Consider the following 25,659-nt stretch of genomic DNA (forward strand, 5'->3'; position numbering starts at 1 on the left):
AATTAACCATTTGCAAGTCTCATGGATTCCATTTTTCTAATGGTTACTTCAGTTTCATTGCAAGAATGTTGGCCACTAATCAGGTCCAATCAGGAGCTTCTATTGATTCAGTTTTCCCACAGTATCATCAGAGTGATTAGGCAAAAGCCATCATTTATCAGTGTGCAGCCTAGTCAATACTCCTGAAAGCTACCAATGCTGTGGTCTCGGGACATGTGCTCATCACATTTACTGCTGCTATTGCACTGATGTCAGTTGTGTGCGGATGGCATGGTAACTCGTGGAGACTTAAAAAGTAGTTGAGGGACTTAAATCGTAACCATGTGTCTCAAGGATAACTTTCGGGGTGAGAAACTGCAGTTCGACACTGTAATCATAACAATCGAAATCTATAGGCAACCATAACTGTCTGGAGGAAGATATGTTGATTAATTTTGAAAATGATTCCGGTAAGGTAGCTTTTTAATGAGTACTCATAATATGCTAGTACATGCAAATGGATTTCACAATATTGTTCCGCTCATTGTTTTTGAAACATCCCGTACCATACTACTGATTGGAATCACTTAAAAATTAACAATATTCTGACAATAAATTCATAAATCTATCATCTCAACAGCTTTAATTTTGTTGCAGAAAGTTACTCAGCTACAAAACATTGAATTTACATCCAAGGTTACAGAACAAAATTGGTACCTTGTTATCATAGCTATAGCTACCATCAGGAGTTGTAGCCATAATTTCTGGAGTTGACGCTCTAAGGTGACCAGGGCTCATAATACTGGGTTTCGCAACTCCAAAGCAAAGGATAAGATAGTTCCTCCAAAGGGTCACATAGTTGTCCCCACCACTTGTTGTACTCACTTTTTTGGTGTACATAGGACTACTGCAAAATAACAGAACAGCAGAAATCTGAAATTTTAGTTGATCTCAAACAATTTGTCTTCTAGAATTTTCTACAGAAGTACATATAATATATGAATAATTCAGCTCAATAGATTTTATCAATTGTTTAACATTTATCATGTTCCACATGAGCCCCTCACACTGCCTACTCATTTTCATTCAACAATGCCATCACAAGCTGCCTTGGTTTATTTCTTTCCTGCTAATCAATTTCTTTGAGTGGTTTAGCCACTATGTAGCCGTCTATGTATTCTTTGCTCAGAATTACAGTAATTCCTCACTAAACTTCGTGCAGGTACATCCCGAATTTATGGAATACCAATTTACCAGAAATGAAAGTGATTGCTTGTTTGGGTGAATTCAATTTTTAAAAATCTGGAATTAAGTCCTAATGATGACCATGAAACCATTGTCGATTGTTGTAAAAGCAGGCAGGCTGGCAAGGGAAGTGGTGCATGAGTCAGAGAATGCGAATTCAAATAGGCTGCTTCAATCAGGTCACCTCATGCTACATCAGTCACAAAATGAGGGTAATGTGGGAATTCCAACACTAAATGCACATACTGACTGACCCTTTTATATCTACAACACTAAAACAGATTACTCCTGAATGTGATAACTTAAAACAGGGACTTACTGTACTTAGATGAAAAAATAAATCTTTTCATTATGCCTAAACCCTAAACCAGATCTTGTTTTGCTCCAAACTACTATCTTGAGGAGCGCAATAGAAGGAGGGAAACGTTAGCACAATAAAATAATTTTTTGTGTGATTTTTCAATACCTTTAAAAAATAAACCAATATATTCAACATTACTTACTTAGGATCAATGTGAGGCATTAACAGCTGCAATCTGGTAAAGGCATATGGCCAGGCATAGCTAAGTGCAGTAGGGCAATGCTTTGGAAGATTCTCCAGTCTGAGGAAGCTGAAGAGGCACAGAACCCAGGGATCCTTCACAGACTGTGCAAATATCCATACATGAGAAGGACTCTTTACATCATAATGGCTGTTAACCAAAACTGCATTCCACTCGACCAGCCATTGTAAATCCCCGTTGTGTCCAAAGGTTAATGTGGTCTATATAAAATTATGAACAATAATTATCCAGAAATCAATATTCAAGTTACTTTTGCATTCAGCACAAATTTTCGCCAATCCTGCAATGTAGGTGAGGGGTGTTTTTTAATCTCCACTGACTGAAGTAAATCTTGAAATGGAGGGGCGGACATGTCCTTTGGCTTCCCACCCCAACCTTCCTCCTGAAGACTTATCTTCATTCTGAGGCCTGCAATATTAAGTACTGCATTTCACTGATTCTTATCCTTTTTAAAATCAAGAAAATTAAATATATTTAGCGCAATTCATCGAAAAAATTTCCATGTCTGTTTTCAGGCCCATTTCGCAGAGTGTTCTTTGAGAAAGACCCTGCTCTTTAACGGCACTTTGCTGTTTTTTTTGGCCTCGGCAAGAAATGTCCCATCGAGGCCACACTTTAGTCATTTCCTGCACTGGTGAGCTCAGCTTGTCAGCTCAGGAAATGACTAAACTTTGGCCTTGACAGTGCATTCCTCACCGAGGATTGCTCATGTATCGGGGCTGAATTTTTAAAGGCAGCCCCGATCTTTCGACCCCCCTCAACAACCCTACCACAGCTTCCGGACACCCCCCTCCACTTTACCCAACTTAATTCTTCCGGGGTCCTCCACCTCACCTCACCCCAGCTCTTATGGATAAGGCACCCCCAGGCCCAACCCCTGGCAAGGGCAACCTGACACACAGGTACCTTGGCACTGGCATCCAGGCAGTGCACCTGCCAACATGGCAGTGCCAGGGTGCCCAGGTGGCAAAGTCAAGATGCCCAGGTGCCAGTGGGAGTGCCAGGGTGGCACTTTGCCCTGTTCCTGACCACCCAGTGGTCTCCTATGGCCTGGGAAACCCCCCAGGTGCCATTATGACTGGTCCACATTTGGGTGGACCAGTACTAAATGGTGTCTTGGCGAAGTTTCCAGGTGAGGCCATTAGGTCCTGGGCACTGGGAGAATCCCACAAACAGCTTTTTAAATGAGCAGGTTATTCTCTCTTCCAAACTTTTCCAAGGGGCAGTAGATACAAAAATCGGACAACACGCACTAACAGATTCAAAAACAGCTCCTTCCCCGCTGTTACCAGACTCCTGAATGACCCTCTTATGGACTGAACTGATCTCTCTATGCATCCGCTCCATTGTAGAAACTGTATGCTTCATCCGATGTCTATGTCTATGTATTTACTTTGTGTATTTATCGAATGTCCTATGTTTCTCATGTACGGAACGATCTTCCTGGACTGTACGCAGAACAATACTTTTCACTGTACCTCAGACATGTGACAATAAATCGAAATCTAAATGTAATGGTTTGGTTGAATCTCGAAAGACGTCTCTAATCTCGCAAGATTCAACGGCCTCATTGCTACTCCAAGTCGGGTGCGACGAGGCTGGTAAATCGCGCATGATCTTTCTGATTAAAAATTTAACTAGAATGAGCCATTCTTGGCATTTTAATAAATTGATTGGATTTGGGCATTGCCAGCATTTATTGTCCATCCCAAATTACCCTCAAGTAGGTGGTAGTGAACTGCCTTCTTGAAATGTTAGAGTCTTTGTGCTGTTAGGGAGGGAATTCCAGGATTTTGTCTCAGCGATAGTGAAGGAACGGCGATATAGTTCCAAGTCACGGTGGTGAGTGACATGGAGGGAAACCTCCAGGTGGTGGGGTTCCCAGGTAGTTGCTGCTCTTATCCTTCTAGATGGTAGTGGACGTGGGTTTGGAAAGTGCTCTCTAAGGAACCTTGGCGAGTTATTACAATGCATCTTGTAGATGGTACACACGGCTGCCACTGTTCGGCGATGGTGGAGGGTTTGCATGTTTGTGGAAGGGGGAGCAATCAAGCGGACTGCTTTGTTGTGGACGGGTCCATGGCACTGTGAGGCAACAGTGCTAACCAACCGCACTTCGCCACAGGATTCCTAGCCTCTGACATGTTCTTGTGGTACTCCAGTTCAGTTCCTGGTCAATGGTAACTCTCAGGTTGTTGATAGTGGGGGATTCAACAATGGTAATGCCCTTGAATGTCAATGGGTGATGGTTAAGTTATCACTTATTGGAGGTGGTTATTGCCTGGCACTTGTGTGGTACAAATGTTACTTGCCACTGTTGCATTTGGACATGGGCTGTTTCTGTTGAGAATGGTGCTGAACATCGTGCAATCATTAGTGAACCTCCCCACTTCTGACCTCGCGATGGAAGGAATGTTATTGATGAAATAGCTGAAGATGGATGAGCCTACGACACTATCCTGAGAAACTCCTGGAGTGATGTCCTGTGACTGGGATGCTCTCCGACAACCACAACCATTTTTCATTGTGCGAGGTGCCAACCAACAGAGAGCTTTCTCCCTGGTCCCCATTAACTCTAGTATTGTTAGGGCTCTTTGATACTATACTTGGTGAAATTCTGCCTGATGACAAGTGCAGTTACTCACATCTTGAATAGGGCAGCATAGTGGCACAGTGGTTAGCACTGCTGCCTCATAGTGCCAGGGACCTGAGTTCAATTCCTGCCCTGGGTGACTGTGTGGAGTTTGCACTTTCTCCTTGTGTCTGCGTGGGTTTTCTCCGGGTACTTGTTTTCTCCCACAGTCCAAAAATGTGCAGGTTAGGTGGATTGGACATGATCAATTGCCCCTTAGTGTCCAAAGGATAGGTGAGGTTTATGGGGCTAAGGCGGTGGAGTAGGCCTGAGTTATGGTGCTCTTTTGGAGGGTCGGTGCAAACTCAATGGGCCAAATGGCCTCCTTCAGCACTGCAGCAATTTTATGGTTCTATGATACTGTGTCTTTAACATAGAAAATTGGTACTTCACAGAGGCATAATCAAAAATAGACAAGGAGCCAAAAATGGAGATATTAAAAGGTGATCAAAGAGTTTAAAGGAGGAAGGTGAGGTAGAGATATGGCAAGAGACCAAGTCAGCCAGGGCAGCAGTGAATGGGTGAGCTGTGCTTAATGATAAGGCAATTAAGGGTGGAAGGGAAAGGAAAGAAATGACAAATGAGACAACTGGTTGTGGAAAAATGTAAATAATTTGTGAAACAAACACCAGTACTCACTGCTTTATGACTCCTCATGGGCTATTTTTTGGATGCAACCTAAAAATCACCCACTTTCACTGTTTAGCCTGAAGTAGTTTATCAAAATGTTTATGCTAACTTTGGAAAGCATCCAGAGTCTCTGAAAGAGGCAATAATTAATTTGTACTTACTGAATCTGAGGCTGCCACATGAATGAAACTCTCCAGAATTGATGAACTCAACTGATCCATAACTTCAATCATTGGCTTATCATCATCCTATTGTTAAAAGAACAATTTTGTGAGTATATGCATATATATATTGAACCACTCCAGGTTAGGCATAATTTTTAAAAATACAATTATTTTGAATATATTTGACTTTACATAAAAATATGGTTGCCTTTATAAATATAACTTATTATTAGGTAATTTGGACATTCTGAATTATTCCTCTGTGTACCCGAACAGGCAGCAGAGTGTGGCAACTAGGGGATTTTCACAGTACCATCATTGCAGTGTTAATGTAAGCCTACTTGTGACAATAATAAAGAATATTATTATTTGGCCAGGGGTGGGGTGCTCTGCTTTGCCAGAAATGGGGTAGAATAAAATGTCTTGCTGTCCAAATACGAATTGGACTTGAGATGGCACAGACTCCCATACTATTGATGGTGGCTGGGCACCTTCTGAAAGGATCCACTTTTTGATCTCTTCCTTATGAAGTTGAATTTTAGAACATTAATTGAACCCAATAGAATCATGTTGTGGAACAAATCCCAACCCATTCCCATACTGGGATTTTTGCTGTTCCCTCTCAACCCCAGGAATGTCCATGGCATTATGTTTGTAAAATAACCAATTTTGAATTACCTCCTGTCTTATAAATGCAAAAAAACAGTCTTGAGTATAATTTATTCATAATATGTGTAATTTTTTTTTAACTATAGAGGGAGAAAGTGTCCATACCTCTGATTGTCCTAAAGCTGAAAACAAAGCACGGACTTCCTTCAGGATAGAAACTGCCAACTTTCGTGTTGCAATCTGACAACTACAAAGTAAAACAAGTGCAAATCCTTCCACAGCATGTAGTACATTTGAATGTGGATTCCTTTCCTGTTGAAGCTAATGGTAATAATTAGATATTAATTCAAAATTGTGAAACATTTTTGTTATACATTCATATTATTTTACATTATGCTTGGAAGATGACTTAATGTAGAAAGGTGTGAAGGGATACATTTGTTTCAGAAGAATGGGGACAGGCTATATAAATAAAAGGCGACAATCCTAAAAGGGACACAGGAGAAGCAGAGGAACCTGGGGTACATAAGCACAAATTGTTGAAGTTAGCAGAGCAGATTGAGAAATTTTAGAAGGCATTTAGGGTCCTCGCCTTAATAAACTGAGGCACTGAAAAAATAAGTAAGACATGCTTATGTCATGCTTTTCGTGACTATGGAGACTTCAAAGGGCTTTAGAGCCAATAAAGTACTTTTTGAAGTTTGCTTCAGGAAACGCAGCCAATATGCACCTAACAATCTCCCGCAAACAGCAACAGATAATAAGTTTTTTGTGATGGGGGCTGGCATTCCATAAGGCAGGGACTCACTTTAGATACCTGGGGGTGCAGGTTGCCCAAGATTGGGGGAGAGGCTCTGTAGGTACACCGTTTCTAGTTTGGTGGGGAGGGTGAAAGCTGATCTGGCAAGGTGGGATGGTCTCCCTCTGTCACTGGCGGGTTGGGTACAGGCGGTTAAAATGAATGTGCTGCCGCGCTTCCTGTTGATTTTTCAATGCCTGCCGATTTTCCTGCCAAAGGCATTTTTTACAGAGATTGAAGGGATTGAACCTGATGTAATATTACTGGGCAGCAAATGTGTAGAAGGTACGGAGCTGGGTCAGAGGGGTTGACTCCCAATGGGTCAGAATGGAGGGGAGTTTGGGTTAGGGGGTCAGGATTGGAGGTGCTAGCAACAGCGCCGCTCCCGACCCCCCCGGGGCAATACTCAGGGAGTCCAGTAGTAATAGCCTTGTTGAGAATTTGGAGGCAGTTTCGGAGGGGTTGGCGGTGTGCCAAGCGGCGGCGAAGGTCCGGCGCAAGTTAGCGCATGTGTAGAACCGCTGCCGTGGTTCCGCACATGCGCAGAGCGGCCGGCGTATTTTTGTGCATGCGCAAGGGGTGCCTTCTCTGCGCTGGCCATGGCGGTGCCCTACAGAGGCCAGCGCGGAAGAAAGGAGTGCCCCCACGGCACAGGGATGCCCGCGGATCGGTGGGCCCCGATCGCGGGCCAGGCCACCGTGGGGACTCCTCCCTCCGGTGCTGGATCCCCCCGCCCCGAGAACCGCAGCAGCCGGCCTACCAGTCAGGTCCCGCCATGTGGGACCATGTCCATTTCACGCAGGCGGAACTGGCCAGAAACTGACAGCCGCTCGGCCCATCGGGGCACAGAGAATTGCCAGGGTGGCCGCTGCCAACGGCCCCTGACCTGCGTGGCGTGATCCCTGCCCCCGACTGAAAACTGGCGCCAGAGAATACGGCAGGCGGCACGGAGCGGGATTCACGCCCCCCCCCCCCCCCCCCGGGGATTCTCCAACCCGGTGGGGGGTTGGAGACTCCTGCAGCATATTCAGGTGTCGGATCAGCCGGGGTTGGAAACGGGCGCGGAGGCAGATGTTGTAGCCTTCACCTTGTTGATCGCCTGAAGGCGGATCCTGTTAGGGTGGAGATCAACCTCTCCACCCTGTGCCCTGGCGTGGCGGGGGGACCTGCTGGAATTCTTAACACTTGAAAAGGTCAAATTTGAACTGAGTGGAAGGATGGAGGGGTTCTACAATTCATGGGCGTTATTCATTATGCACTTTCGAGATTTGGATCACATTGAACATTAGGGGGGGTTGGGGGCTGGGAGGGTTGGGGGAGGGGGACCGTATGTATTAATGGTGACTCTGGGTGATTCCTGATTCCTTTTTGTCATTTGTTTATGTTAACATGGAGGCCAATGTCTGGGGTTTGGTGGGAGGATGGGATCGTTGTTTTTGATTAGGGAATTGACATTACGTTCGTTATTGATTATTGCTATTTGTTGGGTGCAAATTTGGAAGAAAATGTGAAAAAGGAGAATAAAAAATATTTAAAAATAAAACAATAATTTTTTTGTGATTGAGGGTTAAACATTAGCCAAGAATAACTCCTCTGCTCTTCTTTGAAACAGTGTCATGGGCCCTTTTTTATTTATTCAACCAGGCAGATGGACCGCAGTTTAAAGTCATCTGCTGGCTGGCACCTGCAACATGGCAGTGCACTGGAGTGTCAGCCTAGATTTTTGTGCTCAAGCCCAGGAGTGGAACTTGAACCCTGAAAATTGTGATTCAGAGGCAACTGTGCTACCGGCTGACAAGGTGAACAAAAGCAAGTTATAATAAACCTTTATAAAATATTGATTTTCACTCAAATGGAGTGATATACTGGACACCACGGGTGGGATTCTCCCTTCTGGGGACTAAGTCCCCATGCCGGTGGGAAAACCGGCGCAACCGCTCCGGTGTCAACAGACCCCGAAAGTGAGGAATTCTTGCAGCCGGTGCAGAAGGGTCGGCGTGAGTTTGCGCATGCACAGAGCGGCCGGAGTGATCTCGCGCATGCGCAGACCAGCTGGCGTATTTCCATGCATGCGCAGATGGCCGCCGTATTTCCGCGCTGCGCCCCCGGGCAATATAGTGGAGCCCTACAGGGGTCCAGCGCGGAGGAAAGAAGTCCCCCCACGGAACAGGCCCGCCGGCATTGTGAGCAGTTTTGAGCCCCGTATCTAAGGAAGGATGTGCTGGCCTTGGAAAGGGTCCAGAGGAGGTTCACAAGAATGATCTCTGGAATGAAGAACTTGTCGTATGAGGAACGGTTGAGGACTCTGGGTCTGTACTCGTTGGAGTTTAGAAGGATGAGGGGGGTTCTTATTGAAACTTACAGGATACTGCGAGGCCTGGATAGTGTGGCCGTGGAGTGGATGTTTCCACTTGTAGGAGAAACTAGAACCAGAGGGGACCACCTCAGACTAAAGGGACGATCCTTTAAAACAAAGATGAGGAGGAATTTCTTCGGCCAGAGGATGGTGAATCTGTGGAACTCTTTGCCGCAGAAGGCTGTGAAGGCTAAATCACTGAGTGTCTTTAAGACAGAGATAGGTTCTTGGTTAATAAGGGGAGCAGGAATTATGGGGAGCAGGCAGGAGAATGGGGATGAGAAAATATCAGCCATGATTGAATGGCGGAGCAGACTCGATGGGCCGAGTGGCCTAATTCTGCTCCTATGTCTTATGGTCTTATGTTCTCCTTCGAGAAAATTGAGGTGTTCCATATTTTGGGTGGGATTTGCTGCACAACCCACCTCGTGTTTCACCATGGTGGAGATGATCCGCCATTGGCTGGCAGAGGGGTCTTCTGGCCCCGCCATTGTCAACGGGATTTCCCATTGAATGCACTCCTCGCTGCCGTGAAACCCGCGGGTGCAGGAGTGCATCGTCGCTGGGACCAGAAGATCCAGCTGTAGTGAATGGCCAGAATGTTCCGACCCATGTGTTTTATTCATGATAGCCAGCTGGTGAAGGAGGAAACTAGAGTCAGTGTTTACTTGGAATAGATTTATTCACGGTGAAAGATTACTGGTATATATCTTCTGAATCCATTCTTGTATCAGTAAATGTCTCTTTGTATGAGCTGAAGTAACCATTTAATCAATGGCCTCCACATGTATGTACTTAACTTCAATTGATACAATTAACATCATGAGGGGTCTGGACTGAGCAGAGAGGGACAAACTGTCCCCATTGGAAAGGTTGAGAACCAGAGAAAACCAATTGGCAAAGGAACGCGAGGCACTATGCGGACCAATGTTTCATGGAGCGAGGTAAGGATCTGGAATGCACTGCCTGAGAGTGTGGTAGAGGCAAATTGATTTTCAAAAGGGAACAGGATCATTACATGGAGAAAATATTTGCAGGACGATGAGGAAAAGGGGGGCCGGTGGATGGGATTAGCCGAGTTGCTCTCCCAAAGAGCCAGCTAGAATACACTGCATGAGCAGCTTGGCCTCCTTCTCATTGTGCTGTAACCATGCTATGACTCTTGGGGTATGTTTAAGCTGATTATTTTCCCTTTTCCCACTCCAGCATGTTTGAGCAGTGTGCTGTTGCTCTGCACTAAATGGAACTAAATTTAGCCTAGAACAATGACGTGGTTTGCCTAATTAGCAATCTCTGGCCTTTTGCCAGGCACACAAATGCCACACTAAATGGGCGTGTACATCAGATCTGGGAAGCGAATTTGAATTCTGCTACAAGTTTTAGAATGCTACTGTCTGCCAATTTTGGGGCCCACTGGCTATTGTGTAAATTTAGGTGGCCTACAGCCAGACTATTCTTCCTTGGTGGTATTTTTTAAATGTCCTGATCCGCTCAAAGGTATGAAGTTGCTGACAGGACTTGCTCAGATCCTCTAACCTGAGCACAACCTGTAAAGTGCAGTTTCAGTGGTGTACCACTGTGTGGGCTCTTTCTCCTCAGACACAGGAAAATGATATGAAATACATTTTGACATATAGCAACAGTTTAATTTGGTGAGCACCTTTAATGCAAAAAATGTGTCCAGATAATTCAGAGATGCATAGGAAAATATTGTCATTGAGCCAAAGAATGGGATATCTGGAACAGTGGAGTGAGTAGATAGCCCGAGTCAGGAGGTTTCCAAATTCAGCACACCTGCCTCGGGGGAAAAAGTGCCTCAAGTGACAGGATCTTTATTCTGCCGGGTGGGGGTAGGGGGAGCGGGTGCAGGATGGAGTCATGCTTGCAATTCTTGGGTGCAGATTGTTCCAAGGTGGGTTGTTTAAAAGACCCACCTAAGTTCCCTGGGATAAAAAACAAAAATTCTGGAAAGACTCAGCGGGTCTGGCAAAATCTGCGGACAAGAAATGGCATGGTAGCACAGTGGGTAGCACTTGGGTCACTGTCTGTGAAGAGTCTACACGTTCTCCTTGTGTCTGCGTGGGTTTTCTCCGGGTGCTCCAGTTCCTCCCACAAGTCCCGTAAGACGTGCTGTTAGGTGAATTGGACATTTTGAATTCTCCCTCAATGTACCCGAACAGGTGCCAGAATGTGGCGACCAGGGGATTTTCACAGTAACTTCATTGCAGTGTTAATGTAAGCCTAATAAGAGGTAATGTTTCAAGTCCCTACAGACCACATCCCTACAGGGGTAAGCAGTATCTGCGTTGCCGTATTTGCTGGAGTCCTTTGACGGTCCACATGATTTACATCTGCTAGAAGCATTGTTAAGAAAATTGGCTTGAAAACCAGGGTAAGTATAGGGAATTCTGCCCAGTTTCGTGTTTTGCAGGTCCCAAGGAATCTTCAGCAATTTCTGAAGTATTGAAAGTTCCTGGTTCCAACATAAATTGATTCCCCGGAATCCCTGATGCCATTGCGATCCTCAGTAGTAGCAAATGTCTCAGCATTTACGGCTACTGGGGTCAGATCTGGGTTACTAAATATTACTTTGTGCAAGTAAAATGTTCCCATAGAATTCAAGATAGAATTAAACCATACTTTAGCTTGCGAATTTATGTTTAACTTATCATAGCTCTATAGCCTCACAAAGTTGAAATATTGATCAATTTGGTTTTACCAGTACAATGGAAGCATTTTTTAATTACTAATACATCAAAAAGAAAACCATATTAAATACATGAATCACATGCCATCATTGCTATTTCAAGGAAAGAAAAGCTTTTTAGCCAGCAGATAAATTAAAACATACCTCTGACGTCCTTAATTTAGTTTGGTCTTGGCCTTTGCTTTGAGTCTGTATTGCAAGCTTCCACTGGGTGAGTAAATGTACCAACAATTTTAGAGAGCTATCAAGAAGGTTCTGTTGAGTATCATTCACCTCGCGAAGTAAAAAGTTAGTGAAACCAAACAATACATCTTCCCTCCAGTCAGCAAAATCAACAAGAAGGCTCTGAAGAGAGTTTTGTGCAATGTGGCGAAGTTCGTCATCCATGTGGATGGTTAGCCTAAATTGAAGATGAAAAATGTTTCAAGTTATGAAAATATGTAATTTTTCCCACACTGGAGGAGAACATTCTACTCAGCATATTGACAGAATGTTAAGTGTAAGTTAAACTTTTATATCAATTTTAATACACATCTTGGAATATACAAAGTTAGGTTGTGCACTTTCTGGAAGTTATACATTCATTGTGGTGTGTAAGCACAAACAAGTGATCAATTGGAAAACACCAATAGTAATGTTATTGAATGAGGTGTAAAGTTTGTTAACTGATGTAAAAAAATACATGATAAGCCAAGCTGTGCTGCGACAAAAACAAGGAGTGTATGAGAGTGTAAGTTGACAACAAATAGTGTAAGGTCATGCTAAGGTGTCTCCTATAATCTGAAGTAGTAACAGATAACAAGGGAGGCATTGTGCATGCCATGCATGCGGGGTTTTAATGATTCCTGTATAGATAATTTTAACAGACAGTAGTACACATACCTTGCAAGTAAGTCAGTGCAAGGTCATGCCAAGATGTCCCCTATAGTCCGAAGTAGGAAGATTATTATTGAGCGCAGGGTACAGATAACATGGGAGACATTGTGCGTGCCGTGAATGTGGGGCTTTAATGATCCTTACATAGATAATTTTAACTGATAGTAATACACATACCTTGCAAGTAAGTCAATCAATTCCAGTTTTGACATTCCATCAGGTATTATTCGTGGAATGGCAGCTACACTGGTCCTAAAAAGGTCGATTTTTGGTTTCCTCTCACCCCTGGATCAATGTAGAGAACAGTCAGTTGATAACTTAAAACAAAAATAAATGATAATATTGTATTTTTTGTATTTATCTGACTAACTATTTAGAAAAACTTATCCATTTATACACAACCTTTAAGCAGGAATTTCACTCAAATAAATACAACAATTTAAACAGCTTAGAGCTGTAAGAAATCATGCCCCATTAATTAAACAGTGTGTGGCTAGAATAATAAACAAAGCATAGGGACTGCACATGCTGGACCCGAAATGAAAGTCAAAATATTGTGGAAATGCTCAGCAGGTGGGGCAGCATTTGTGCAGAGAAATTCATAGTAATGGGCAGAATTTGTTTATCTGTCAGCGGGTTTTGCCATGGCTCCTTAACTCAATCATGGCATTAGCGTCCTGCTTACGGGCTTCCAGATCAATCACGAGAGGGAGCAGGATAAAGTGCAAAACCGGTCAATGGAAGGATCTGTCACTGAGGGAAGCACGGAATAGTTGAAAAGTACATTTATTAATGTCAGCAACCGCAAAAATGGAAAGAAGATCTGGGAAGGTTGGCCCCCAGGTATTGGACTCTTACCTGGAGGTCTTACAATGAGATCTGAGGGACTGAAATGAGGGGATGTTTGCCAAGGGTGGGAGGTCAAAGCAGCCTCTATAACCAAGCAGGCATGGATGGATGTGGTCGAGGAAGGCAACAGCAGATGTGGCCCCACCAGCCCGATGAAAGTATACCAAAAGGATGCTGGACCTCATGAGGACTTGTAACATGAATGGTTCTTGGGTGCCAAGCCTCATACTCTTGACTTCCCTGGCATTTTCCTGTATATCACTTAAGAACAATACATCTTGCAGCTGCACTCATTTCTCTCCTTGCAGGCATCTCACATCAGGAGTCAACATTCAAACTCACCCTCATATATTGCCCTCTTTCATCCAGTCCTTACTGTCACCCTCCACAAATACTGTCCATCCCTCCTATCTACACAATCCATTTCTAACACTCATAACTCTCTGCTTTCTCTCCTCGCAGAATATAGTTAACAACCTCGGGGAGATGGTCACCTTGTTGGTCAATGATAATGTATGTTCACCTGGTCTACTGGGAAGGAGATTGGAGTGATATCATGGTTGTGTGTAATTCACCGACTGACCACTAGGAATCTTATTTGTATATTAGTGAATGTTAGAGTCGGGTGACTTCAGACTGACTAGGGAGCTTGTTTGACTTCAGACTGACTAGGGAGAGAGGTTGTTTGTGCATGGTCATATTGTTATTCATCTGTTCTTTTGTATATATTTGGCCCACAGTAATGTTAATAAATTGTTTATAGCTTTAGCTACAAGTGTTCTTGTAATATAAATCAGACCACCGGTCAAGAACATTACAGAGGTCTTGTTCCAAGAGGCTGCAGATGTCAACAATGATTGACCGGGAGGCTCAGAGGCCATTGTAGCCCATGGATCACTGGGGACAGGACACTGCCCTCGGCACCCTGGCAGTTTCCAACCTGGCACTGCCAGGCCAGCACTGCCAAGGGGGAGGCATATAGGGTGATCCATTGGGACGGTCACGATGCCGGCAACCTATGTTTGGGCTGGGGTGGGGTTTTAATTTCACTCTGAGTTTGCCGATCACTGTGAAGCCAAGCTTGCCGGTGTGTTTAAGTCTTCGCCCCTCGCCATGATGGCTTAAAATAAATGAGCTAAGTGTGGGAAGATCTTGTCGGGAAACAACCTTTTCTCTGGGGAGAAACACACCAGTTTTATGACTGAAACTGAAAATTTGCCATTTTTGGGGAAAATTCTGCCCATAGTTTAGGTAATTTATATTACCTACAATTTATATTTGTATTTTTATGTCTTGGGCATAAGATTTGGCTTTAAGTTTAAGTTATATTTCTGCAGTTGTGTTAAGGAGACTTTCAGTTTCACTTTCACTTTAAAAGATGCCTGCATTTTAATGTAAGTTCGCAGATGACACCAAGGTTTGTGGCAGATAGTTTTGAGGATTGTCAGAGGACCCAGCAGGACATAGATAGGTTGGAGACTTGGCCAGAGAAATGGCAAATAGAGTTTAATCCAGACAAATGTGAGGCAATGCATTTTGGTAGGTCTAACACAGAAGGAAAATATACCGTAAATGGCTAAACACTCAGGAATATAGAAAGTCAGAGAGATCTGTGCATGCAGGTCCACAGAACTTTGAAAGTGGCAACACAAGTGGACACGGTAGTCAAGAAAGCATATGGAATGCTTGCCTTCATTGGACAGGGCATCAAGTATAAAAACTGGCAAGTCATGCTACAGTTGTATAGATCCTTGGTAAGGACGCAAGGATCTTGGAATACTGCGCGCAATTCTGGTCGCCACACTACCAGAAGGGCGTGGAGGCTTTGGAGAGGGTGCAGAGAAGGTTTACCAGAATGTTGCCTGGTCTGGATGGTAGTAGCTATGCGGAGAGGCTGAATAGATTCGGACTGTTTTCACTAGAACGCCGGAGGTTGAGGGGTAACCTGATAGAGGTCTACATAATTATGAGGGGAATGGATAGAGTGGATGAGCAGGCACGCTTTCTAGGGCGGGAGGGTCAGTCACCAGGGGGCATAGAGTTAAGGTCCGTGGGTCAAAGTTTAAAGGAGATGTTTGAGGCAGGTTTTTTTACACAGAGGGTGGCGAGTGCCCGGAACGCGTTGGTGGGGGGGGGGGTTTGCGGGAGCAGATACATTAACGGCATTCAAAAGACATCTTGACAAATACATGGATATGATGGTTATAGAGGGTTTCGACACAAGGAAGTGCTGAGGGTTGGTATCATGACCGGTACAGGCTTGGAGAGCTGAAAGGCCTGTTACTGTGCTGTAATGTTCTTTGTATATACCTTTAAGTCGAGCAGAGGAAGTAAGGAAATCAAAAGATGCAATATAGTACACTGTGTTTGAACAGCAGACCTCAAGCTTTTTGGCACCCCAGAGAGTGAGGAATTCATTGGCTGGTGGCCAACGAATTGGAAAAAAGGGGCTGGTTTAGCACACTGGGCTAAATGGCTGGCTTTTAAAGCAGACCAGGGCAGACCAGCAGCATGGTTCAATTCCCGTACCAGCCTCCCCGAACAGGCGCCGGAATGTGGCGACTAGGGGCTTTTCACAGTAACTTCATTGAAGCCTACTCGTGACAATAAGTGATTTTCATTTTCATCTTCATTCTGCCCGGCAACAGGCGGTGATTGGGTCCTACCCGATAGGAATGGTTTCAGAGGATGCAAGACGTGTCAGTCGGATCCTGGATGCTGAGAGAAGTAATTCCGAGTTTCGCTCTCTCCCTCCCTCTCCAGAAATACTGCCACCTGCTGGTTTCTGAACCTGCAGAGAACCTGAATGAATCTACAGTGAAAACCATTCCAGGCTGAAAGCAAAATCTTCGAATTGAAAGCTTAAATTGAAGAAAGATGTACTGGAAGACAACCATTTGAAACAAAGACTCTTATCCTTTTACTTTCATCATTATTTTTACACCCCCTCTTTCCCCTCTGTGTTTGCCTGTCTTGTGTGCGTGTGTGTGTGCGTGTGTTAACCACTTTTATCAGCTGTATATTTAATTATAGAAATTGTTATTAATAAAAATTAATTGTGTTTAATTTTGTGTTCACATTTACAAGTCTGGTGACTAGTTCTTGGAGCAGCCAAAGACCAGACTATTTTCTAAGAATTAGTTGTTAATTTCAATTGTATTGTGACTCCGGGTCAACTGTGGCTAAAATTGACCACTCACTAGCCCAAGGGGTCATAATAGGCTTTGGGGAGTCAGGAGGTGAGTTACTTGCCACAGGATTCCCAGCCTCTGACGTGTTCTCAATGCCACCATATTTATATGGCTAGTCCAGTTCAGTTTTTGCTCAATGGTAACCCCAAGATGTTGCTAGTGGGGGATTCAGCAACGGTAATCCCATTGAATGTCAAGGGTAATGGCTAGATTTGCTCCTGTTGCAGATGGTCATTGCCTCGTACTTGTGTGGCGCGAATGGCTCCAGAAATATTTCTGAATGTACATATAAATATATATTCTTAACTGATTAATAAACAGCCATTGCAAATATTTGTTTGATTTTCAAAAAAAACAATGTGAGCTTAATGAAAACCTAACTAGACGACATCGCAGAGCGAGGATGAAGAATTGGCCGGTAAATCAGTTTAGGCTACACTGGTATAGTTTGTGACGAAGATTACAACACAACATTGAGGGGCCTGTGATAAGGTTGCTGTTAATTGTTTTTACTGAGAATGTGTGGCCTTGGGTTTAAAGAGAGAGTAAAGTTGTCATCTTTGCAGGGTCACATTACTGTTCAAATGAGACATCCTCCACTTACAATGAAACCCAATTTACAAATAAGGTGAATGACAGAGGATAGAGTCTCTAGACGTCTCTGTTAAATGATGCAATGAATTACCCAAAGGATTTTAACACTTTCCCTGATGTGGTTTCCCTCTCAAGACAAAGTATGGTAATAGACAGTATCAACACATAGCAATTATATGTAAAATACGTCTTTAGAGACAAATAAGATAAGGATCTAGCTGCTATTTGTTAGAACTGTTAACAGGAGTTCTGAAGGCGGCCATGAAATGAGCAGTCACACATAAGGTGGCTCCTGCCTGGGGATTCGATTATTGGCCCTTTTTTCCCCATTTAACCCATGCTGTGCAGGTGAAAAAGTGATATAGTTGAAGAGTTTAAAGGTCTCCTCCAGTGTGGGATGTCTAAAGGTTACCACACAAGCAGTGTTTCGAGTAAAGGGCCCTCATCGGACTCAAAAGTACACAGTAGGGGAAAACATGGCGGATTAATGTGTGCCATTGTTGCTCACTCAGTGGATGATTGAGAGGTTGGTGGAGTTTTTGATGGAAGAGTTTAGAAGGCAGGCAGTCATGGATTATCTGGCAAAAGTGACGGAGCCAATTCGAGAGGCTCTGGAAAGGGTGGAACAGCGGTTGGAGGCGCAGAACACGCGATCCAGAAGGTGGAGGAGACGATCTTATATCATAATACTTTCATAGAATTCCTACAGTGCAGAAGACCATTCAGCCCATTGATTCTGCACCAACTCTCTGAAAGAGTACCCTACCTAGGCCCACTCCCCCACTCCAGGCCGTAACTCCATAACCCCACATAACCTGCACATCTTTGGACACTAAGGGGCAATTTAGTATGCCAATCCACCTAACCTGCACATTTTGGACTGTAGGAGGAAATCGGAGCACTCGGAGGAAACCCACACAGACACAGAGAGAAAGTGCAAACTCCACACATAGTCACCCAAGGCTGGAATTGAATCCGGGTCCTGGCGCTGTGAGGCAGCAGTGTTAACCACTGCGCCACTGATCGGATGGCCTCCTCAGAGGCAGAAGTGACGATGTTGGCGGAGGAACAAAAAACAATAAAGGTCAAGATCGACGACCTAGAGAATCACTCCAGAAGACAACATTTGAGGATCGCCAGGCGGCTGGAGGGCATAGAAAGTGCCCAGGCCACAGAGTATGTGGCAAGGATATTTGGACAGCTGGTGGGGGCGGGTTTCTTTGCGCATCCTCCCAAAGTGGACTGAGCCCAACAGTCTTTGAAATAGAAGCCCAGATCTGGGGAACTGCCACAGGCATTCATAATCCAACTTCAAAAGTACTTAGGCAAAGAAAAGATCCTGAGATGGACGAAAGAAATGTGACAGTGCAGATGGAATTTGGGAGTGGACCTAACGAAAAGGGAAGCGGGGTTTAATAAGGCCATGTCGGCTCTTGAGAAGAGAAAAGTGAAATTTGGAGTGGTGTACCCGGCTCACCTGTGGGTCACGTGTGGGGACAGAGACCATTATTTTGACATGCCGGAGGAGGCGAACAACTTTGTCAAGGAACATTGACTGGGGGGCATTTGACTGTAATGGGTGGTTTCACCTGGATGGTGAAGTTTTGGATTTGTGTTTTTTTCTTCTCTTGGTTTTCCCATTGTATTTTTCATGTTTCGGTTCCATCTGCAATCCTATATTTGGGGTGTGGGCTTTTTGGTGTTTTAAAGCATTGTTGGTAATGGTAATGTTTGGAAATGTCGGGGACTAGGGAGTGGGTGAGTGGATAGATTGGTATGATGTATAGGGAACTTTTGAGTATATAATTTGTAGTTCTCCCCAGATGGGGGTCACCCTGCCCGCAAAGATGCTAGTTAACGGGAGTGAAGTGAGGGAGACAGCTGGTTATCTGGCGGGGGAGGGGGTTGTTTTCTTTGTTTGTTTGGGTAATGAGACTAGGGTGGTTGGATTTTCTTTGTTTGGGACGGGGGAGGGGAAAGTGAGGGGTTGGCGGGAGAGGGATGGACAGTTGGCTTGGTGTTTCGGGGAGGGGTTTGGAGGGCTGCAGATGGTGAAGGTTTCCTTGTTGAGCTACTGGGTGGAGGAGGGTGGCGGTGGGCCTGGCATCTGGGCAAGACAGGACCCTGTTGGACTTCCTTGCAGATAGGGGATGGCTGCTCAGGGTGGGGAGGGATGGGGGGGCCCAACTGTCCCCGACCACACTGGACACATGGAACGTAAGGGGGTGAAAGGGGCAGGTTAAAAGATTTTGGGTGTTCGTCCATTTAATAAGCTTGAAAGCAGGTGTGGCTTTCTTGCAGGAGACATATTTGAATGTACAGGTTCAAATGAGGCTGAGGAGGGGGTGAGTAGGACAGTTGTTCCATTCAAGCTTTGACGCAAAGACGAGGGGAACGGTGGAGCTCATTAATAAGAGAGTGGCCTTCTCAGTGGGTAACATAATGGGGGACTCAGAGGGGAATGAAAGGTTGGAGACGGTTCCTGTGGTCTTGGTTATCTATACGCGCCGAATTGGGGGATACGGATTTTATCAAGAGGGTGTTGTCGGCCATCCTGGATTTGGACTCACATCAGTTGATCATGGGAGGGTGGGTGATTTAATTGTGTGTTTGTTCCCAGACTAGACAGGCCGTGCCCAAAATCCCTTCAGACATCAGAGGTAGCGAAGAGGCTAGTAGTGCTTATGGAGCGGATTGGAGAAGCGGAACCGTAGAGATTTAGATACTCAAGGGAGAAGGAGTTCTCCTTCTTTTCACACGTGCATCATGTCTACTCCTGTATTGATGTCTTTGCAGTGGGCAAGATGATGCTCCCTGGGGTGGTGGGGGCGGAGTATTAGGCAATTGTTATATTTGACCACGCTCTGCACTATGTGGATTTGTGTTTGGAGAAGAGCTGTGCTCAGCAACCCCTGTGGAGGTTGGTTACAGTGTTGCTTGCATGTAGGTGGGCATGTGAGAGGATAGCCTCTGCTATTGGGACATAATGTGGAGTTTAATAAGAACAAGGAGGTCTTATGTTCCGCATTTTGGGAGGAGTTAAAGGCAGTTATTAGGGGGGAGCTGATCTCAATTAAAGCTCACGGGGACAAGTCGGGAAGGGCGGAGAAGCTAAGGTTGATATAGGTTATTCTGGCAGTGGACTGGCAATATTCTTGTTACCCTAAAGGAAGAGTTGTGGCGGAGAGGAAGAAGCTCCAGATGGAGTTCAAGTTGGTATCGACGGGGAAGCGGCTGGCCAACATTTGTCGTGCAAGAGGGGTGTTTTATGAGCAAGGTGAGAAGGCCAGTCGGTTATTGGCTCACCAGTTTTGACGGGAGATAGTTCAGGTTAAGGAATCAGTGGTCTCTGATTCAGAAAGGGTGAATGGGGCCTCGAGACCTTTTATCGGGGGTTGTACAGGTCAGAGCCTCCAGAGGGAGGCTCGGCTGTGGTACAGTTCTTGGATGGATTGGACTTCCCAATGGTGGAGAGGGAAAGAGTGCAGGGGCTGGAGGCTCTGCTCGGGCTGGAGGAAGTTATGAAGTGCATTTGTTCCATGCAGTCTGGGAAGGAACCAGGCCAGACGGATTCCCAGTGGAATTTTACAAAAGATTTGGGACAGAACTAGGGCCGCATCTAGTTGACATAGAACATAGACATAGAACAGTACAGCACAGAACAGGCCTTTCGGCCCTCAATGTTGTGCCGAGCCATGATCACCCTACTCAAACCCACGTATCCACCCTATACCCGTAACCCAACAACCCCCCCCCCTTAACCTTACTTTAATTAGGACACTACGGGCAATTTAGCATGGCCAATCCACCTAACCCGCACATCTTTGGACTGTGGGAGGAAACCGGAGCACCCGGAGGAAACCCACGCACACAGGGGGAGGACGTGCAGACTCCACACAGACAGTGACCCAGCTGGGAATCGAACCTGGGACCCTGGAGCTGTGAAGCATTTATGCTAACCACCATGCTACCCTGCTGCCCCCCACCATGCTACCCTGCTGCCCCCCACCATGCTACCCTGCTGCCCCCCACCATGCTACCCTGCTGCCCCTGTCCCCCCCTGCCCCTGACAATTGAGCCACTGGCAATTGCACTGAGGTCATCAACTAGGTGGAAGGGTATAGTGAGGGGAGGCATGGAGCATCGGATCCTTTATGCGGACAACGTACTGTTGCATATCACGGACCCCCTCTCTAATGTGGGAAAGATTTGGAGGTATTAAGTAAGAAGGTTCATTTTCGGGTTATAAACTCAATGTCGGCAAGAATGAGGTGTTTCCGGTGAACTCTCTGGGAAGGGGTACGGACATGTTCAACGACTCACTGTCCCAGCGGGTACTGCTGGCCATACTGGCACAGGTTTCCATCTCCTTAACCCTGAAGAAGGATGAAGATCCTGAGGAGTATGGGACATATCGGCCTATATCTCTGTTGAATGTTGATGCAAATTTATTGGAGGGGTGTCTGACGGAGGTAATTTCTGAGAATCAGATAGGGTTTGTTAAGGGCCGACAATTTTTCACCAACATAAGGAGACTCCTGAATGCTGTGATGTCACCCTCGTCGGATGCCAAGTCAAAGGTAATAATCTCTATGGACGCAGCGAAAGCATTCAACTCGGTGTAATGGGAGTATCGTTTGAGATACTGAGGCAGTTCGGGTTTGTACCTAGGTTTATTTCATGGATTAGACCGTTGTACTTTCGGTGTACAAGGCAAAGATGTCCACTTTCCCTATTACATTTTGCTCTGACAATTGAGCCACTGGCAATTGCACTGAGGTCATTAACTAGGTGGAAGGGTATAGTGAGGGGAGGCATGGAGCATCGGATCCTTTATGCGGACAACGTACTGTTGCATATCACGGACCCCCTCTCTAATGTGGGAAAGATTTGGAGGTATTAAGTAAGAAGGTTCATTTTCGGGTTATAAACTCAATGTCGGCAAGAATGAGGTGTTTCCGGTGAACTCTCTGGGAAGGGGTACGGAACTGGAGAAAGTGCCGCTTCGGCTGACCAGATCTAGTATTAGAAACTTGGGAATATGGGTGGCTCATGATTGGGCCTTGCTGCACAAGCTGAATCTGGCCAGTCTGATAAAAGGGGTGAAGGTGGATTTGTAAAGATGGGATGCCCTTCCGTTATCATGGAAGGAATGATGAAAATGCTATCCTTTCAAAGTTCTTGTTTGTATTCTTTTGTAGAATTATCAAACTGGTCTCAACCTTTGAATGGGCCGGTAAGACCCATCGGGTCCAGAGTGCGTTTCTACAGAGAGATAGGCAGTAGGGAGTTTGCTTTACCTAATTTGATTAATTGCTACTGGGGGCCGAATATTGAGAAAGTACGGAGATGGGTCTTGCACGAGAGGACAGTTTGGGGTGGATGGAGGGGGCTTCTTGTATAGGGTCATGTTTGACAGCACAGGTGACGGCTCCTCTTCGGTTCTCACTGGCCAAGTACTCTACGAGGCCAGTGGTAATACTGTAAGAACCTACAGAGAGTCGTGTACACAGCCCAGTCAATCACGCGAACCCGCCTCCCATCCATTGAGTCGGTCTACACCTGCCACTGCCTTGGGAAAGACCCCTCTCACCCAGGTTCTTCTCTCGTCCAACCTCTTCCATCGGGTAGGAGGTGCAAAAGTCTGAGAACACGCACTAACAGGTGCAAAAAGAGCTTCTTCCTGCTGTTACCTGACTCCTAAATAACCCTCTTATGGACTGAACTGATCTCTTCACACATCTTCTCTACTGAGTAGTATGACACTCTGTATGCTCTCCCGATGCCTGTGCCTATGTATTTACATTGCATATTTATGTATGTCCTAGGTTTTCTCATGTGTGCAACGATCTGTCTGGATCAATACTTTTCACTGTACCTCGGTACACGTGACAATAAATCAAATCCAATAATATCTTCTCTGACAATATGGAACCAGTTTAGACAGCATTTTAAGCTGAAATCTATGCTGTTACGGGTGCCGATATGTAGGAACCATAGATTTATTCCGGTGGGAATGGATTTGTCTTACAGGGTCTGGAAACGGGAGGGGGTAGAGAGGTTCAGGGATCTGTTTGTGGAGGGTAGCTTTGTGGGGTTGGAAGAACTGGTGTAGAATTTCCAGCTTCCGGAGAGGAATGGGTTCAGGAATCTACAGATGCACAACTTTGTTCAGAAGGAGCTTCCTATGTTTCTTCGGTTGCCGCACCCTTCTTTGATGGATAAGTTAGTGTCTTTATGTGAGATGGGGAAGGGAAGATCTCTGATATCTATGGGCAGTTGATGGAGAGGAAGAGGACTTCGCTGGAGGACAAAAAGAGAAAGTGGGAGGGAGGGTTGGGTTGGGCATTTGAGGAGGTGATGTGGCCTTACACAGGGTAAACTCTACATCCTCATGTGCAAGACTGAGCCTGATTCAGTTTAAAATGGTGTACAGAGCACACATGATTAGGACACACGAGTGGGTTATTTCCAGGGGTGGAGGATAGATGTGAATGTTGTTCAAGAGGGACGGTGAGCAACTTGCACATGTTTTAGTCCTGCCCTGTATTGGGGAAATTCTGGGCTTCCTTCTCTGAGATTGTATTGGAGATTTTGAGGGTAACGGTGGTGCAGTGCCTGAGGGTGGAGATCTCTGGGGTATCAGATGAGCCGGAGCTGCAGGAGGGGAAGATCTGACGTCTTGGCCTTTGCCCCTCTGACAATCCGGAGGAGGAGTCTGCTTGGTTGCAGGCAGCGGAGCCGCCTAAGGCAAAGGCTTAGTTGGGGGGCCTGTCAGGGTTTTTGCACGTGGAAAAAATAATCAAGTACTCCATTAAGGGGTCGGAGGAGGGGTTCTATTTGAGTTGGAGGCTGTTTATGTTCTTCTTTAAGAATTGGGTGTTTAAGAAATGTACCTTTAAGAAATGAGTGTTTCAGTGATGTCAGGGAGTGGGTGGAGCTGGGCTGTCTGTCAGCTTTTTACTTTCATTTTAGGCAATTTGCTGCAGGGTGTGTTTAGTTTCGTTTTCAGAGCTGGATAGCTGCAGTCACAGCCAGAAGGGGTATTAGTCTCTCGCTCTCTCTGTAATCAAAACCTGTAAATCAATCCTTTGGTGATTTAAAACTAATAACTTCTCTCAGTAGTGACTTTAACCTGATGTGCTTCTGCTAAAGGTTTTGTTTTTAAGTCTTATGGATGTTAAAAGGAAAGCTTAAAAGATTACTTAGTGTTGTAGTCTTTGGGGGTTGTATTTGAATTAATGGTTGCTAAGATGTTCACTTTATGCTTTAAAAAGGTTAACTTGAGTTCATAGAATAAACATTGTTTTGCTTTAAAAAATACTTTTCTATGGCCGTGTGCTCCCCATACCACAATCTATTAAAAGTTGTGGGTCGGTGAACTCCATGATACACTTTGAGGTTCTCTAAACCCTGGCCCATAACATCAGCAAGTGGGAGGGGAAGGGTAAAAAAGTGGGGGGGGGGGGGGGGGGGGGGGAGAAGAGAGAGAGGGGTTGGGGGGGTGAGGGGATGGGGAAGTTGAAAAAAGGACATATAGGATCGGTTGGTGGGGATAATATTTGAGTGTCTGTTGTGTAAAATGGCAAATATCTTGAATAAAAATACTTAAAAAAAAAGATCTTGTAAACAGAAGAGTTGTTTGTAAAATCTCAAATCTCTTGTGCTGGGACAGTCAATGACAGTAAGCTGTCGTTTATCGCCACTTCCCTTTAATTTTCACTCATCCATTTAAAATGTCAACACCATGTAATTTTCCATTCCAATCATTAGTGCACTCCTTATGGGGCGGCATGTTACATACATAGATACGTAGAAGACAGGAGCAGGAGGAGGCCTTTTGGCCCTTCGAGCCTGCTCCGCCATTCATCACAATCGTGGCTGATCATCCAACCCAATAGCCTAATCCTGCTTTCTCCCTATGGCCTTTGATCCCATTCTCTCCAAGTGCTATATCTAGTCGCATCTTGAATATATTCAATGTTTTAGCATCAACTACTTCCTGTGGTAATGAATTCCACTGGCTCACCACTCTTTGGGTCAAGAAATGTCTCCTCATCTCTGTCTGAAATGGTTTACCCTGAATCCTCAGACTGTGACCCCTGGTTCTGGACACACCCATCATTGGTAACATCTTCCCTGCATCTACCCTGTCTAGTCCCATTAGAATTTCATAAGTCTCTCTGAGATCCCCCCTCATTCTTCTGAACTCCAGCGAGAACAATCCCAACCTAGTCAATCTCTTCTCATATGGCAGTCCCGCCATCCCTGGAATCAGTCTGGTAAACCTTCGCTGCACTCCCTCGAGAGCAAGAAAATCCTTCTTCAGAGAGGAGACCAAAGCTGCACACAATACTCCAGGTGTGGCCTCACCAAGGCCCTGTACAATTGCAGCAACACATCCCTGCTTCTATATTCAAAACCTCTCACAATGAAGACCAACATACTATTAGCCTTCTTTACCG

At 45.2% G+C, this 25,659-nt stretch overlaps 1 protein-coding gene across 4 annotated transcripts in view; it reads right to left on the minus strand.

Annotated features, from left to right (window-relative positions):
- Positions 1 to 25,659, minus strand: part of LOC119977793 (protein furry homolog) — a 483,675-nt gene that overhangs the window by 269,315 nt on the left and 188,701 nt on the right. For all 4 annotated transcript variants that reach the window (XM_038819004.1, XM_038819002.1, XM_038819003.1 and 1 more), the window contains exons 17-22: positions 12,738 to 12,845; positions 11,829 to 12,084; positions 5,988 to 6,143; positions 5,211 to 5,297; positions 1,728 to 1,987; positions 697 to 886 (exon numbers count right to left, since the gene is read on the minus strand). In XM_038819004.1, coding sequence (XP_038674932.1) covers positions 697 to 886; positions 1,728 to 1,987; positions 5,211 to 5,297; positions 5,988 to 6,143; positions 11,829 to 12,084; positions 12,738 to 12,845 — 1,057 coding nt within the window. The remainder of the gene's footprint in view (positions 1 to 696; positions 887 to 1,727; positions 1,988 to 5,210; positions 5,298 to 5,987; positions 6,144 to 11,828; positions 12,085 to 12,737; positions 12,846 to 25,659) is intronic.

Source organism: Scyliorhinus canicula, chromosome 14 (assembly GCF_902713615.1).
Source record: "Scyliorhinus canicula chromosome 14, sScyCan1.1, whole genome shotgun sequence".
Lineage (NCBI taxonomy): Eukaryota > Metazoa > Chordata > Chondrichthyes > Carcharhiniformes > Scyliorhinidae > Scyliorhinus > Scyliorhinus canicula.